Below are 18,358 nucleotides of genomic sequence, written 5' to 3'. Positions count from 1 at the left end.
GGTTTGAAGTGAGTCAGAATATTACAGCCTACAGCTATCAGCAATAAAAATAATAATGTAATAAAAATTGTTTTTCCTGTAGATCTTCATACCACACATTCATTTTATATGTGCTGTAAATAGAAGTGTTACCAATGCACTCCAAAACTCTTTTCTACTTAAGACAGTATTCTTCTGACCTAATTAATGAACATTGTAACCTTTGTAGAGGGGGCACAGTAACTTGGATGAGACAGTATTTAGTATGCTTTTGCTACTTTATTGAAGTATTGGCACAAAACACAGCAGGATAATACAAAATTCAAAGTGAACAATATGCATGATGTGCACTTGAATAGAAGGCAATCTCTTGAATAGAAATGTAGAAGAGAGAAGGATCAGGCAGCCATCATCAGAATCCTTCTGCTGGTGCACAGACCAGAGACTGTGCTCCCTGGAAAGAGAAAACAACCATAAATACTGAGCAGTTCACTGAGGATAGTGAAGATAGTTCAGTTACTGAGTGAAAATGAAGTTGAACTGAGGCTGATGATGAGAGTTCACAAACCTTCACTCATGTATTAAAGTAACTGCTTTATAGTTTGTATAATTGTACAAACTGCATGCATGTGGTTGTGTTGCTAAATGAGTTGGAGTTTTGGAATTTAACCAGGTTACAATAAATGAAGGATCTATGTTTATGATAAAGAATTGAGTAGTTAATCAAGGAATCATCTGAGTTAGTATGATGCTGAGTTAAATAGTTCATCCTTAGGCCATTCTTATGAACAATCCTATTAGGCTCTCACTTTACTAGAGAATTGCTTACCATTTCCAGTCATCGAAATGACAGGTAGTGAAGGTCTAAACAGCCATCAGATATAGGTGCTTGTAGTAAAGTTAAGTAGTTGACAGTTTTTTAGTATAATCTATTTGCTTGAACCTGTCTGATATACCTTGTACATTACCTAGTACCTAGGAATGATTTTTTATTGTTATTGGTTTCTGTTGTTATGAATACAATAATGATCAAGTAAGTATTCAATATAAGGTCAGGCATATACCAATAAGTTACATTAAGTCCTATCAATGTAGGCAATCAGAGAACAGCATACAGTATCAAATGCAACAGTGATAAAGCATCTCTCACATTAATTCCAATTACAGCGGTGAGAGTTCACCCAAACATCAGTAACACCTCTATATGCTAATCAATTGTATTTGTTCCGTAGCAGCCATGTTTTATCAAAACATTTTAATTCAATTCTAGTTGTTATCTTGACAATGCCTCAATATGCAACCAACGGTCCTATCACACAACAGTTGAATATATTTTTGTGGGGTTTGATTGGAAGGTGTTTTTTTCACTTTACCACAAAACACCTTACTCCTATAGTACTACCAAATTTTGACAAAAAAATGCTCACCTAACCTTAGAGCATAGATCATCATTTGTCTTCCCAAACATATCTGTGTGAGTGTGCAGTAAATCCCTATGAACAATTTTCTGTTGCACCTGTCTGAGTCCACGTTCGATTGCTACATCACTTGGGTAAAATTGTGCCACTCCCCTTTGCATATTTAAATTGGTCAGGCCTTTCTGTCACTGAGTCCTCAGGAGACTTATTTTGTGGGGTGAGTTATGAACTAGCAGTTTGTATATCTAGGACATTTCCTTTGTTGTCAGCCAACACCATATTTGCGTTAAGAACGTATTTGGGATGTTGCTATTTCAATGAGTACACTTTCTCAAAGCATGTCCTAGCTGCAGTTACCTAATTGCTGGGGACTTGAGTAGCACTAATAAATTGCATAGTTGATTAAATAAAATCATAGATGACTAGCACAAACATCTTTGAGTTTGGAGATCCTATACATGTCCCACTTCCCACATGCTTCCATGTCTTTAAGGTTGAATAGGCTGAACTAGTTACTAGTTGGAATATTGTTCATTCTAATTTGACCATTTCCATTTCCCAATCCAAACCACTGGTGTGTGGGCAGTGATTATGGACCACCATCTTTTTACCATATATGGCATTTAATTATCCGTTGTCACCTAATGAGTGTCAGTTGAACAAGAGAGAGGGTTCATGTTGTGTTGAGAATGACTATTGTTCACTACCATCAACTTGGATGCACACTACTAAGCGTGCCTAACTGGTAAGGCCCTGCCGTAATCTTACGTTCTTCTACTCAGCATCACAAAGGAGATCCTATATGGACCTCTACCCCACAGAGTACAGAGAATTGTGGTTGGGCTCAAGTAAACATCCCAGACAATGTATTCTGAAGTATATATAGAAAATGTAAAAACAATATTATTTTATGTAATTCTGTTTGTCAAGTGTTGAAAAAGAGGAGCTTTTCAAAATGTGTTTATAATCACCCTTAAATTGTACAAATGCCCATGCCCAATTATTTTCAAAGAAGCACTGGTTATCTGTCCATATCTTGATTGACAAATATGTAAAGCTTTTCTAGAAATCTGGAAGCAACTGGAGTAGAGTAGGGGAGTCTAGTCTGTGAAATAAATAACCATTTTGACAGGTTAGGAAAACCTGATATCAAATATTAAACAAATTACTCCTGAGCAAACCTTGCTGCTCACAAGGTAGGGTGCATAATAGTTAATGGCGAAAATTCTGACACAGTAGAAATGGCATGTTCTACCACTGACTAGGCCTAAAACTGACATTAAACATATTTAGAGACCCAACCCAGAAGGGTAAATTTCCATAGAAAAAAAGTTTTTTTGTTAGAAAAAACCTGACCCACCAGAGTTACCCTTGGTGGCATGCTTCATCATTGGGTTTCCTCCCATTCTGCTGCAGAACGAGGCATGCTGCGAGCGACAGAATACGTGGGAGCACTGTTGGTATGAACGATGTGAAATGCTAGAAAAAGATAGGAGTGGTGGGTCCTTGGTAAGTCAAAAATACTACCCTCTGGATGATACCATTAATTTAATATGTCTCACAGGGGCGGTATGATTAAAAACGGGTGTTAAGAGAGTGGGTATATTATGTACCTGTCCTCCTTAGTGGTCTACATGTTTCAGAGTTTACCCCTAAACTCCTCATCAGGACCAAAGTGATCTCCCTAGTATCACTCCTTGTGAGCCTACCACTAATGGAAGTACTATTACTATTCACTTTGGTAAGGTGATATATACAATTAAATTACCAGGCTGACCTCCCAGAAATCGGCGCATTATCTCGCTGCGTGAATAGAAATGACGCATCACCTTCACAGTGCCGGAAGAACCAACGCATCTATTAACTTTCCGACACATCTCCTCCTCTGTAGCCCTCCGCGTCATAGTTTTAGATGCATTCCAGGTACTTTGTGTTAAAAGGATACACCCACTGATTCTTAAGAACTGAGGCTCATCTAAACCTTCAGAAAGTGATATCTTGACTTATGCATATTGAATTATTGTCGTTCTGGTCTTATTTTATTTAGATAAATATTATCTATTGTTTGGAGTACTTTTTGAGGTGTTTTCACTGTGTTACTGAATGAGTTATTCCACAAATACTTCACACAATGCCTTCTAAGTTAAGCATGCCTGCTCTGTTCCAAGCTATCGGAGGGTAAGCACAGGATAATTTAGGTTGTGTTGTGACTTACCCAGACTAGGATTGTGTTCCCTACGCAGACAGGGTGCATACCTCTGCCAACTAGAGACCCTCTTTTTAAAACCCTTGTATTTGTTTTTAGTCTCTGAGTCTCCTTATTTGAAGGTGGTGATGTGAAGACATTCCTATTATTGTCTTTGGAATTACTGAAGAAAAGTACAGTATTTCCTGAAGATTTGCATTTATATTAGGTCCATGGCTTAAGCTGATGCCTTTTTTTGTACCACCTGTTCATCACACAAAGGAGTTGAACTGTGACAGCCCCTGTGGTAAGAGGTGCGTTGCAGGGTTGACATCATCATGAAGGATGAATGTATAGAAACCAGAGGTTGGCGTTACCTTGATTCATTTGCCAAGAAGGCCACCGCCACTGAGAATGCCACCACTACCGAGAAGGCCACCAGTGATGCCCTTGTATTGAAAAGAAAATGCCTTATTATTAAAGAGAAGTATTTTTCAGCAAAATGCAATACATGAAAACAAAACATTATCAACCAGCTGAGGGTGAAATCATCCTGGTTCTCATTCATAATAATTCACAATGTGAAAGCTGAGATCCAGCTGTGTGTTTTAGTTGAATACTATGGTGTAGTGTGTGTGACTGACTACTCAAATAGAGGTGAAATTCAGTATAATAATGATGATAAAGACACCTCCATTGTGAAATGTCTTAATGTGTTTGAATATTAGATTTGGTAAGTATCCAGCTCAATAGTAATGAGCTTGAAAAAATGAAAGAATGATTCAGTGCTGCTGGGGTTTGAATTGTTTTTGTATTGAGTGTTACTAATCCTGGCTATGTTAGTGTGAGAATCTGACTAATTATTTACAGAGCGAGTACCTCATTGTAGAGATGATAGAATTGATGGTGGATAGTGTTGTACTCCTCATCAAATACAACACTTGTCCACTGCCTTCAAACAACACTTACAATCTGTATGGAGAAGAGTTAGAGATCTGTCATCGGAGAAGTTGGTCATTAATCAAGTATTGTTGTATATACACTCATCATTAGAGTGTTCTACTACCTGAGGCACTTCCTCACCATTAAAGTGTAAATATAACCTTAGCAACACAGTCAGATTCAGATCCCATGAAGACCTCTTTAGAATATCACGTTTTAGAAGAAGGAACAAGGGTTTATAAAGTTTTTTATAAGCTTAAAAGAGTTATAGGACTTTCTGCAGCAAGGAAATATGTCTTGCTTAAGAATGTTTCACAATAGTCTCTAAAATACTGGGTCCATCGTGTTGACAAGGAGAAAGTCAATCATTAAATATGAAGTCAGAAAATATGAATAATTATAGCATCATCCTCATCTTCATTATGATAATCAATGTTATTATTTAAGGAAAATATGTACAAATCCTATAGATTTTAGTTTAACATCAAAAAGGTGACCTACTATTTAGATTGATAGCACAAAAGGTAAACATGGGTAATATAATTTTATATTTGAGGCTAGTTACTTCATAAAAATAAGACATTCAGTTACTTAAATATCACTTCTACCTTGTAAAGATATTTGAGAATTGAAATAAAGGCCAGATAAAGTTTGTCTAGCTGGGAAGATGAGACTGTAGAGAACGAGCACACTGAGTGAGAAAGTATTAAACACTAGAGGAAGGGGAGGTTCATGGGGGAGAGATATAGAAACTGTGATGGAGGGAAGATGAGACTGGAGAATGCAAGATGACAGAGGGAGAGAGGCAATGAGATGTCTTTAGCACTGTCTCAAGTCAGAGGACCCACTGTGTGTGTCACCCCTATCTTTCCAGACTGTTGTCAGTCTGGAAAGCTCATTATAAGTAAATGAGCTGATATTTTGATTACAATGAAAGCCTGTATTTTATTTTTATTTGAGGTAACCATGCAACATGAGAAACAAGTTAAATGACTTACCCCGAGATTTAGCTCGTCAGTGAGGTTGGTCTAAAAAAAACAATTACATTGTGACTGTACTGAAAAGAAGAAAAATGTTCTGTAGCATCCAATGATCACATGTATTGTTTATGTAATGCAACTGTATTTGTACAATTATGTCTTACAGAATCATATGACGTCTTGCTTTGGAAAAAAAAAGCAACTCTGATATTTTTGTTGTACATTGTATTCAGGAGGTAACTTTGCAAATTCTTCACTTGTACAGAATACATATTATCCAAGATATTGTGCATGTACCAAAATTACAGTTCACTTGGCCTTACCAGAAGCTCTCCAACCTTTAACAAAAGATCACCCTGGAGAGGAAAATGCAGTTACAATATAGTTAGAAATGCAAATTGTCATGATTAAGGTAACCACACAGCATTCGAATTCTGATGAACACATCAAATATGAATAATTCTAAACTCCCCCCTATATATGGCTCAACTAGACATCACTAAGATGGAAAAACATCTATAGCAGAAATACATTATGTAGGCTTTCTATGAGTAATGGAATGTTTTAAAACTTTGGTTTTGAGCTTTGCTGTGGAAATGTTAAAACCACTGTATAAATAACATCATTAATGGAAAGACACTCATATAATTGTGAGAGAAAGTCCAGGAGACCATTCACTTAAATGGAAAGTGATTGATTAAAACAGCTATACATGTTTGTTACATGCTAGATGGACTTACTGCAGCGTACTACAGAGTATGTTCAAGATGCTTTGAATATGTCACATTAACATTAACATTAATTTCACGCAGGCCACTTTTTATTGTTAAGCATCATGGAGAAGTCCTGTTCAGATACTTGTTCCATGTCATTACTTTATTATTACTTTATTGTTTGAAGATGTCCGATGCATTGGAAGCACGGCATTGGCCATCGTGGAATCGTATAAAATGTTTGTTGCATCTGCTCTTAGGGGAACACTTCTTGGAATGGTTTTTACTGTACTATATGGAAAAAAACATTCAAAGATTTCTGACTTTAATTTTTAAATACTTTACTTTCAAGAAATAGCGGAAAGGTATGTGCTTTGATGCTCACATCCAGAAGTAGTAAATGGGTGTGTGCACTGAAAGAGGCAGTGAGAGCCTGTTAGGAATGTCTGTGGAGCTTCCAGGTCATCAAAAAAATAAATAAAAGAAGTAAATATTTTAAAAGAAAAAATATTTTAGAAAGGAAAGTACACATTTTCCAACTGGCCCTAGAACTGAAAGGTGCTATTTGTATGGCAGATATGCCCATGGTTCACAAGTAAATTGTCATCGCTTGCATAAAGTAAAGCCAGTTACTCAATTGGGCTGATCTCTTACCCCAAGCGTTAGTCTGTGGTGGACAGAAGCAATATTTGAATGACAATTTTATGGCAAGACCCGGAGGCTAACATTATGCATATTTCTCTATTGCCACCACTCACAGCAGCTCCTTCAGAGAATATAGAACTTAGAATTCCAATATAACAAAGCCAGAGAACCCCCCAATCCTCAGTTTTCTTTTTTGCTGCTGCTCCTGCAGTTAAGTACTATGAGTGGGGTGTGAATGGTAAATGGATTGAGTGATTACTTAATTAATATTTTCTATCTATATGTTATGTTTTATTAGTATTATGTTCAAGGTGCAGTCATTTCATCACAGAATTCATTTAATCCTTTTAAATGGTTCATTGTATGTTTTATAAATGTTTCTCGATTTATATAGGCATGGACATTTAGGATGTTTTATTTGTTTCTATGTTTCTAAAGTGCTGACGTTTTCTGATATTTACTGTGTTTCATGTTTTATCCGTTGGGACGGTTCATTGTGGAGTGACCTCACGCAGACCAGTGTTATGCTAAATAGGTGCTGACTGTGCTGTCTTTGCCATGTTGAGAGCTTGCGGAGGGGACTCTTGACTTATGACAATGTCTCTTGAATTCTGTCCTCCTGCAAGCCACGTAGGTTTCTGTGGCTCTTGAATCTCGCCGCAAATATTTATATGCACTATTCCTCATGGTTGGTTATGACTGGGAAGAAAGTGCAGTTGGCATTTTCCTTCTCTTGCCGCTTGGATGTTGAGTGAGAGTTTTGCCGCTAGGATGTTAGTGAGTAGATTTCAAAAGCCATTATGAGTTGCATCCCACACTTTTTCTTTAATGCACTCAAACTAAATGTTTAGATTCTGAAAGTGAAATCTATTAGAGTAGATTCCATTTCATTGGCTGAAGATCATTTAGGGCAGCCATATTTAAAGATTAGGAAACTCTGGATGTCTTTCTGGAAAAACATGGAGTTTTAAGATGACATTTATAAATGGCAGTTACTACTAATGGAATGAGATCTGTTGCATCTAGTAGAACTGCCAGTGGGTGTTCAGGATTTGAAGTCAATAGATTTGAGAAAAGCTGGTATTATGCTTGCAGAGATATTTAGATATTAGATTAAAGTTATTATTAGAATAATTTGAATTTGGCATTATGAGTGAGGACAGGTTTTAGGCAGATGAGGAGACAATGCCGAAAGACAAGTTAAAGATCTCCTTAGACATAAGTTCAGAAATGAAGAAAAAAATTGAGGCTATGATGTCATGTTATAAAGTCACCCCTCAAGTGGAAAAATGTTGGTCTGCGGGTAAGACCACCCACAGTATTAAGCAAGGAAAGGTGTCAAGAAAGAGAAAGCACCTGTTTGAAGAGTTTTCATAATCTTAAAAAAGGAAAACTATGTTGGCAGAACATGGAAGTTGTGCTTACATGAGCCAAGAGAGTGTTGAGGACACACACAGGAGGCAATATAAAGGCCCAAGCAGAGAAACTAAAAATAAGAAGAAAGGTCATAAACATAAGATGGTACATTGTGACAAATCTTCGGGTAGTGCCGAAGTTGAAATAAGCTGCTCTTCTAATTTTGAATCAGTTGAGTCAGAGAGTGATATGTAGTTACAATTAAGGAGACAAATGAAAACGGGGAAAGATGCTTCTAGTGACGGTTTATTCAATCTCATGTTTGATTCAATCTTTGTTCCTTTCCTTATAAGGCATCCTCCTTCACCAGAGTGGTCCTCTCTGGAACATGTTGGAAACTATCTGCATGCTTGAATGAGAAAAAAAATTCCTAATGAGGTCAGGTTAAGTTTGGAACGTCCTAGACCTTGTTTAGAGGATAAAGTTTTGGTGACTCCTACATTGGATCCCAAAATCTTGGCTTTTTTTGGCAAAGAGGGGCGTAACCTGCATTTGGGGTTAAGATAAAGGACTGAAAATGTGCCAGCACTGCCTTTCAGATGTTGTTGGACCACTGACAAAGATTTTTGATATTGTTGAAGAGGCACATATTAAAAATCCAATGGTGGACATTGAGGATCTTCCTCAATCGGTCTTAGGGGGTGGTATGTGTTTTAGGAAACGAAAATACTGCCCTCTCTATGGAATGTAGGAAAGGCATACTGCTTATAGAACCCAAATTGGTAGGTTTGGTGAATAATGAGGCAGGTCGTTCAGCAAAGGGGCTTTTATTTGGAGAGAAATTCATTAAAGCTATGTCTAAGTTTGTAGGAGCCTATTCCTCTATCCAAAAGTCACAGAGGGCTGTTAAGAAAGTATTTCAGGATCATGTTTTTTAGTGGGGCTGGAAGAACAAGGGGTTGTTTTTGAACTGAGGATTGCGAAATATGAGAGCATCATTTACCTCTGGATATGGACCCATAAATTGTTCTTGGAAATCAACCTTCTACCCACAATGTCAGCATCCAAGAGGATGTGGAGGGGATAGCTATCATCGGAACAGAGGATCAGGTAAGGTTAGCCCTTACTGTTATCTCTGTAAAATTGGTCAGCAGACGTGCCCAGTTTTATCACAACTGATTTTGAGTGACCAAAGACCCAAGGGTGTTACTTATGGTGCAAGGTTATTGCATGGATTTTCAGAGGAACCAGTTCAAAGTTGGGTTCCCAAGGAAGTTCAGTTCAGTCCAGAACAGGTAGGGTTGAGCTGAGCCAGAAACAAGGAGGTTTTGTAAGCAATATTTTCTTAGTGGAAAAGAAAGACAAGGGAATGAGACTGGTGATAAACTTGAGCAGTCCCAACGACTGAGTGGTGAAATCACCAATCGAAGGGATGCATATGTTAAGGGACATTCTACAAGCAGATTGGATGACACGACTGGATCTGAAATATGCTTATTGGATGGTTCTGATTTGGGAACTTCACCAGAAGTACCTTATGTTCAGGTGGAAAGACTTGGAAATTAGTTTGCCTTTGTTTGGTCTATTGTCTGCCCAGTGGTGTTTCATAATGATGTTATGTCTTGAAGCATCTTATCTGAGAGAGGGATTTGATTGATTATGTATCTAAAAGATATTTTGATCATGGATCAGAGCAATGTGAAGGAACATACTCAGATGGCTGCGCAGATGGCTGTCAGTTTCTAGAATCATTAGATTTTGTGGTCAACAGGAAAAAATCTTGTTTAGTACCATGACAGGAGACTCAGGGAGTCATTCCGGGTCTGGCGGACCTGAGACCATGGCGGTCCGGTCTGCCCTATTCTGACCGAGGCTGAGCTGCCGCTGTTCAACTGCCGACACCAACAGATTGCAGTCAGTCTGGCGTTTCCGAAGGTTGTAATCCCCCAGGGCAGCACTGCTCTGAATTTCGAGTCCCCAGCCACCAGCCTTTCCATGGCGGTTTACATTGCAGTGGAAAAGCTGGTGGAATGGGAGTGCCTGGGGCCCCTACGGGTCCCTGCACTGCCCATGCACTTGGCATGGGAAGTGCAGGGCCCTGCATGCACAACCCCATTGTGCATTTCAATACCCGAATTACTGGCAGTGAAATGCGCGACGGGTGCTGCTGCACCCCCTGCACTGCCACATTAGTGCCACCCCACTTCACCGCAGGGGCGGTGGCCGTAAACACTGTTTTCACGTCTGCCGTCCCTGTGGTGAACTTGGAATAGGGCAGGCGGTGTCCCGGCAGCACTAGCAGTCAGGTGGTGGGTTGAGTTTGGCGGGCTGCCTCCACCACCCACAAAATTCAAAATGACCACCTCAGTTTCCAGAATTTCCAGTGAATGTTGTGGAAATGGTTTTGAAGTTACTAAAAGAAAAGCTAAAAAAGGATAAGGAAAGAAATTCAGAACGTTTTAAAACATGATTAGATTTTTTTGAGGATGTAGGCTTGTGAGGATGACCTTTTGTTATCTACAATTCAGGCTATTTAACCTGCTCCTTTGAATTACTGCGCTCTTAAGAAATTATAAGTGGTACATTTAAGAAAGGGAATGAAATCAGAGGTGAGGGATGTGCTCAGATGGTAGTTGAAAAATATGGAGGCATGGAACGGTAGAGCAATTTTCAGAGTGGTCGCAGAGCTGGTAATGGCCTTTACAGAGATAACTCCTCATGGCAAAAAATGTACCTTTTCATTCCCTGCCCAATGTTTATTCTCCAACAAGGCAAGTTCAACCCTTAACGTTCTTAAGTTGATAGTTAAATTGTCCAGGACTGGGCTTCACTCACCAGAGGGGAAATGGTCTGAAAAACAATACAGGGTCTCTTTGTGCACCCACTAATATAGCTGACGATCTAACATACCTCAATACGGCCCACTGCAATCCATGGAGAAACACCCAAAGTTGAGTTCTCCAGGGATAGAGGATGCCTCTACAGATATGGTCCAGGAAAAATAGCTTGAATCATGGAAGACAACCGACCTACCATTCTCACTAACATTTCTCATGAAATCATATCCAAACTGAACACTTTTGGAATCTCTTTTCTTATTTTTTTTAATTTTTCCTTGGGTAGATTCAACTGACCCTCGACTGTACCCACCAAAAATCATAAAAACAGTGATTCCTGGTTCATGGTCAGACACGCCTTCTGTTTGTTCACTGCAAACCTAGATCCTCCAACAACTGCACAGCCATCCTCACTTGACTTCCACGTTTAACCTGTCATGATCCATTATTAAAATGTTGTCCAAATAAATCAGCAGATGCACACTTCATTCTCTTAAGTACGTCACCAGGGAGCAAAGCACCTTTGTAAAAGACCATGGAGTAGAAGATAGCCCAAAAGGAAGATTGACAAACTTTCAAATCTTTCCATTCCACTTGAACGGTAGTCATTTTTTATGTGGTTCCAAATTGGGACTGTCAGATAAGCATCCTTCAGACCCAGACGAGTCAGCCAATCTCCTGTCTGTAAAACATCTCTCAGCATATGCATCCCTTCCATCTTGAAATGATGGTACTCTACCCAATCATTCAGATATCTCAGATTTATAACTGGTATCATGCTTTGCCTTTCTTTTCTACTAGAAGAATATTGCTTACATAACTCCACTCTGGAGAGCTCAGGTATGGTACCCTATTCTGCTGGAGGTGTCAGTGGATGTTCTAAATATGTTACTGTGCTTTCCAGCCCTCCTAAAGGGTCCTGCAGGAGGGTTTTGTGAGCTGGTAATCTCACATCAGTTGAGGTTAATGTCATGGAGAATTTCCGGAGAGTATGGGTGGTGCCATGTCTTTCAGACCAGGTTTCATCACTTACTAAGGAATCATGGGCTCCTGGTACAAGAATGATATATAGATTGGCATACCAAAATAGGTTTGCTGGAGCATGGAGAGAGACTGTGATCCCAATTAAGTGTCTTCAGTGGAGGTGCTAAACTGTTTGGCTGAGAAGCTTGAGGATGGCTTGTCTCATAGAACAGTGAATGTGTTTAGATCATCAATTGCTGCAGGGCATCAGTTGGTTAATGGATCTTCTGTAGGACAAGATATAGTAGTACGTAAGTTGATGAGAAGTATAAGACTAGCAAAGCCTCCAGTTTATCAGTATAACTCAGTATGAGATGTGTCTAAAATTTTTGAATTTCTGATTGGTTGTGAGTCAAATGAGTTGTTGCCCCTAAAAGATGTATCCACGTAATTGACAATTTTGTTGTGCTTGGTTTCATTTAAAAGGCTTACTGATGTGAAAGTGCTTGATATAACAAGTAGAATTTATTCACCGGAGGGTATGTGTTACTATCTAACTAAAAGAATAAAAATAAATTAATATTCAATATCACATCCTTTTTTTGAAGACGAAGAGACTTTATATGTGATTAAGTGTGTAAAGAAGTATGAAAGAGAAGGGTGCAGATGAGACCGCATGGAGTGTATGAGTTACTTAAAGCAGTTTCTTCTCCAATGCTTGCAAAATCGGTGAAACAGATAATGAGTAGAGCAAGTCGTGGCCATTAGTGTGTTTGATGCACACTCAGTGAGAGAAGAGGCTGTTTCTATGGCTTTCATGATGGGAGTTTCATTGCAAGATATTCTGCATGGTGTTAATTGGTCAAATTATGTGACTTTTAGGACATTTTACTTAAAACCAGTTGTGACTGTAGCAAGTTGTTTATTAGAAAAGCATTAAACTTGCATAATGTTAGCTTCTGGGTCTTGCCATAAAATGTTGATTAATAATGTAATTGCCAACTAAAATGATGTATGCTGTATTGTAGGTACAGAATGCCCACTCAAAAAAAACTATATTCCACTATGTGTCCAAAATCCAGCAAAGACCTCCACATGTCTAAAGCATGCAAGGGTGATTAATGATGGGAGAAAATGTGTTGCAGAAAATGTTCTAAAGGAGAGGAATGCATACAATACAACAAATTATCCCAGGTCATAGATCAAAAAGACAACATGATGGCTACAGCTTCCAAGTTGGATGTTTTGTCAATAAGGGTCATTGTCTACAAGAAGATCAGAACTAGTGAGCTGTTCATTGTCTTGGAACATTGGCACAAATATTCACCCAATATTTCTGCAGTCATGACTCCAAGAAACCTCCTTTTGATAACGTATCCGTAGCTTGACAACAAAATAATCATTTATCATGAAGACAATTAATTGTCTGATGCATCAGATCTCTCACCTAGACCTTAACACATGCCTTCTTTATTGGCTAGAAGATGTAAGCCTTCTTCACATGATATAGTGTGATTAGTCCTGTAGCGGCCGAAATTTACTGTTGTTCATATAATACATAACACATATAGTGGAATTACTCTGTTTTGACTTCGGATAGAGCTCCTTGTGATGAAGGGCATGCCTTACTAGCCCTTGGTTTTTCTTCCGTGCTGAGTGCAATGAGACTTGGTGCTATCATAAGATAATGCATTATTTACTAAAGTACAATCATAGTTAAGTACTACTGTCTTTAGTGTGTGTCAGAGGACATTCCATCATTCACTTGTAATACAAAGCCAGACAAGTAGGTGAGTGGTTTAACTGTAATTTATTTTAAGGTGGCTTCCCAGCACAGAAACACAAACTTTAGCTGCTGCAGAACGTTTTGAACCAGAAGGACTACAATAAATAGGCCAGAGGAGTTCAGAACCCTTATCGCTGATGAAACAGACATCCTAGGTATCTGATATAAAGTAAGTGACAGGCCAATGTTCTTTCCTTTTAGGAAACCATCAGATAAACCAAAAGAGGAGCGACTTACCAGTAGTTCACACAGCAGATCAAAAACTGGTTCCTCAATTTTAAGGTTTTTCTGAAAAGTAGAAAGGCAATCACAGTGAGATGTGTTTTTGACAGAATACCAAAATGCATTGCTTTCCAACCATTTATTGTTTTAATCTGTTTTATTTGGTTTTTGCCTTGTTACAACAGTAAAAACTTAAACACCATGACTTGTACAATCATCACACATTGGATAAAAGTACAGAAGCAATCCTGCTTTGAAGTAATATATAGCCTCAATAGACAGTGACAAAAGGATATGGTCTAGCCGACGACAGGCCCTCCTCTCCTGCTCCATCCACAGCAATCTTCAAGTCATTGTCCGAGAGGCACCGAGGGGTCTTCCTCCCATAGGGGGATATCGCTCCCCATCAGGGTATTTCGATATGTTTTGGAATACTAGTCTAGATAAAAATAGCTCTCCAGGGTCCCCACACCGTTTTATTCTGGAAGCTTGATGCACTATAGACTGCTGTCTCCATCTCTATATAGTGTGTTGTATATTGTCTCATGCCCATTGCTCACTAAGTCAGTGAAAGAGATGTCCTACCCCATCTTCTGGCTATGTCTCATTTTGCCAGGGCAAAAACCTAGTGTGCTGAAAAGATGCTGTATCCTGGGTAGGTCCACAGCATTGGGTATACATAATATAAGGAAGTGGGAGGTGTGAGGGACCTGTATCCCCACAACGCAGGTCAACATTGAGGTTAATGTCTTCCAGTATGATTTATTACGGCAGCATTCCCCAACGGTAAGATAAAATTACCCCTTCCATTCTTACATTATAAATAATTTGGAGCCTGTGCCCTCCCCATCTTACACAACCAGTGTTTGTGATAATAGACTCTGTGCAGAACCTCAGTAGCCTAAGTCTCACGATATTTTCTATTATCACTTCCTGATGACGCATTAGGACTGCTTCCCGGTCTTTGTCTTTCATCGGTCCCAGTTCAGCCCCCATCTTGAACCTGAGGGGGTAGAGATTGTCAGGTCAATTATTTCTGAATGTGCAGTAAGTATACAGCACAGTCTTAGAGGCCATCCCTTCAAAGAGTACCCTGTTTTCTACGGGGTTGCAGTCTTTAAGTTCTCACCTGGAATTAATTTTTTTAATAAAAAATGATCATATAATGTTTCATTTTGTAAATGGGAGAAATGATTTTTAACAAAAAATTGGAAAACCTTTCATTTGATTCAAAGTTCTCAAGAAATTATTTCAAAATAATGCATCTTGCTTTTTGTCAGTATTCCAAAGCAGTTTAAGTTTGAACTATTAGAAAATGGCAAGATGATATTAAGATGGAAGCAATATCAAATATCAGACGGTCGAACGCAAAAAAAACATATAAGCTATAAATTGCAGAGCTGTAAACATGACGTGCCACTGCTGGCATAGACAGGATACCGCTCTATATGCCACATGATCTATGCAGGTGGAGGTAGAAGGGAGACAGAAGGACAAGAGTAGAAAATGTGGTGCCCAAAAAATGCACTGGGCAGCATACAATTCAAAGTTTCATCAGTAGTTGGGAGTTTTCCATAGTTCCATAGCAGCGTGTTTGAGTGGTAGAACTGGTTTAGCCTGAAAATAGTCTAGTTTGTGAAATATTCAATGTGAGTAATGGGAAATATCCCAAATCTCAAGTTGGAACACATTAAGAATCCTACATAACTTTATATACTGAATCAGAGCTAGTGGGGAGGAGGGGTGTAAGAGGCTGGCCTGGTTTGCAGTGAGTACCAAGGGGTACTTACACTCTGCACCAGGTCCAGGTATCCCTTATTAGTGTAGAAGAGGTGTCTAGCAGCTTTGGCTGATAGAAAAGGGTGGCTTAGCAGAGCAGCTTAGGCTGAACTAGGAGACATGCAAAGCTCCCACTATACCACTGGTGTCATATGCACAATATCATAAGAAAACACAATACGCAGATATACTAAAAATAAAGGTACTTTATTTTTATGACAATATGCCAAAAGTATCTCAGTGAGTACCCTCAGTATGAGGATAGCAAATATACACAAGATATATGTACACAATGCCAAAAATATGCAGTAATAGCAATAGAAAGCAATGTACAGTCACAATAGATTGCAATGAGAGCACATAGCTTTAGGGGCAACACAAACCATATACTCTAGAAGTGGAATGCGAACCACAAATGGACCCCAAACCTATGTGAGCTTGTAGAGGGTCGCTGGGACTGTAAGAAAACAGTGAGGGTTAGAAAAATAGCCCACCCCAAAACCCTGAAAAGTAGGTGTAAAGTGCACCTAAGTTCCCCAGAGAGCATAGAAGTCGTGATAGGGGAATTCTGCAAGGAAGACCAACACCAGCAATGCAACAAGGATGGATTTCCGGACGAGAGTACCTGTGGAACAAGGGGACCAAGTCCAAGAGTCACGATCAAGTCGGGAGTGGGCAGATGCCCAGGAAATGCCAGCTGAGGTTGCAAAGAAGCTGCCACCGGATGGTAGAAGCTGTGGTTTCTGCAAGAACAAAGAGGACTAGGAACTTCCCCTTTGGAGGATTGATGTCCCATATCGTGAAGAAGCTTGCAGAGGTGTTCCCATGCAGAAACACCGCAAACAAGCCTTGCTAGCTGCAAGGGTCGCGATTAGGGTTTTTGGGTGCTGCTGTGGCCAAGGAGGGACCAGGATGTCGCCAATTGTGTGAGGAGACAGAGGGGGTGCCCAGCAAGACAAGGAGCCCTCTCAGAAGCAGGCAGCACCTGCAGAAGTGCCGGAACAGGCACTACGGAGAGGAGTGAACCGGAGCTCACCCGAAATCACAAAAGAAGATCCCATGACGCCTGAGGACAACTCAGGAGGTCGTGCACTGCAGTTTGAGTGTCGGGGACCCAGGCATGGCTGTGCACAAAGGAAATCCTGGAAGAGTACACAGGAGCCGGAGCAGCTGCAAATCACGCTGTACCCAGCAATGCAGTCTAGCATGGGGAGGCAAGGACTTACCTCCACCAAACTTGGACTGAAGAGTCACTGGACTGTGGGAGTCACTTGGACAGAGTTGCTGAGTTCCAGGGACCACGCTCGTCATGCTGAGAGGGGACCCAGGGGACCGGTGATGCAGTCTTTTGGTGCCTGCGGTTGCAGGGGGAAGATTTCTTCGGAGCTTCTAGTGCAGAGAGGAGGCAGACTACCCCCACAGCATGCACCACCAGGAAAACAGTCGAGAAGGTGGCCGGATCAGCGATACAAGGTTGCAGTAGTCGTCTTTGCTACTTTGTTGCAGTTTTGCAGGCGTCCAGAGCAGTCAGCGGTCGATTCCTTGGCAGAAGGTGAAGAGAGAGATGCAGAGGAACTCTGATGAGCTCTTGCATTCGTTATCTAAAGAATTCCCCAAAGCAGAGACCCTAACTAGCCAGAAAAGGAGGTTTGGCTACCTAGGAAGGAGGATCGGCTAGCAACACAGGTAAGAGCCTATCAGAAGGAGCCTCTGACGTCACCTGCTGGCACTGGCCACTCAGAGCAGTCCAGTGTGCCAGCAGCACCTCTGTTTCCAAGATGGCAGAGGTCTGGAGCACACTGGAGGAGCTCTGGGCACCTCCAAGGGGCGGTGCAGGTCAGGGGAGTGGTCACTCCCCTTTCCTTTGTCCAGTTTCGCGCCAGAGCAGGGCTGGGGGATCCCTGTACCGGTGTAGACTGGCTTATGCAGAGATGGGCACCATCTGTGCCTATTAAAGCATTTCTAGAGGCTGGGGGAGGCTACTCCCTTTTCCAAAGGGAGAGGGTGTAACACCCTCTCTCTGAGGAAGTCTTTTGTTCTGCCTTCCTGGGCCAAGCCTGGCTGGACCCCAGGAGGGCGGAAACCTGTCTACGAAGATAGATCTCGGTCACAGGGAACGCCGTGCAATGATCTGACCACGGCTACGATGTTCCCATAAAGATACTAGCATATTTGATTAAGTTTACATATCAGGATTCCTGCAGTACTATACTGGGATGTGATAATTAACTGCGTTCATCTCACGAGATTTCTTAGACCATGATAAGAGTACCGTTGAACACAGGCAGTACCTGATTTTAAGCCCTGATGAAGTCCGTGAGAGGGATCTCTCATTGGACGAAACACGTGTTGGCTGTGGAGGCTAATTGTATATGATTTCAAGGACATTTTCCTATCATGATTGAACTACTTCAAGAAATAAATTTATCCTGAACCAGAGCCTGGCGTGATTGCCTTCCACACAGAGGATTTATTACATCACCATACTCTTATATTTACTTTTGTGAGTGCTCTGACAGCTGTTTGTTGTTACTGTCAGTTTCCTTTGAAACA

The 18,358-nt window shown here is 40.3% G+C and overlaps 1 protein-coding gene across 1 annotated transcript in view; it reads right to left on the bottom strand.

Moving 5' to 3' along the window:
- Positions 1-238: 238 nt before the first annotated feature.
- Positions 239-18,358, bottom strand: part of LOC138260831 (ranaspumin-like) — a 48,607-nt gene continuing 30,487 nt past the window's right edge. The window contains exons 7-11 of the mRNA XM_069209256.1: positions 14,042-14,092; positions 5,828-5,860; positions 5,523-5,552; positions 3,960-4,031; positions 239-433 (exon numbers count right to left, since the gene is read on the bottom strand). Coding sequence (XP_069065357.1) covers positions 3,966-4,031; positions 5,523-5,552; positions 5,828-5,860; positions 14,042-14,092 — 180 coding nt within the window. The 3' untranslated portion in view covers positions 239-433; positions 3,960-3,965. The remainder of the gene's footprint in view (positions 434-3,959; positions 4,032-5,522; positions 5,553-5,827; positions 5,861-14,041; positions 14,093-18,358) is intronic.

The sequence above is a fragment of the Pleurodeles waltl genome, chromosome 10, assembly GCF_031143425.1.
Source record: "Pleurodeles waltl isolate 20211129_DDA chromosome 10, aPleWal1.hap1.20221129, whole genome shotgun sequence".
Lineage (NCBI taxonomy): Eukaryota > Metazoa > Chordata > Amphibia > Caudata > Salamandridae > Pleurodeles > Pleurodeles waltl.
Note: the sequence above shows the minus strand (reverse complement) of the source record. Positions and strands in the feature narration are given on the sequence as shown.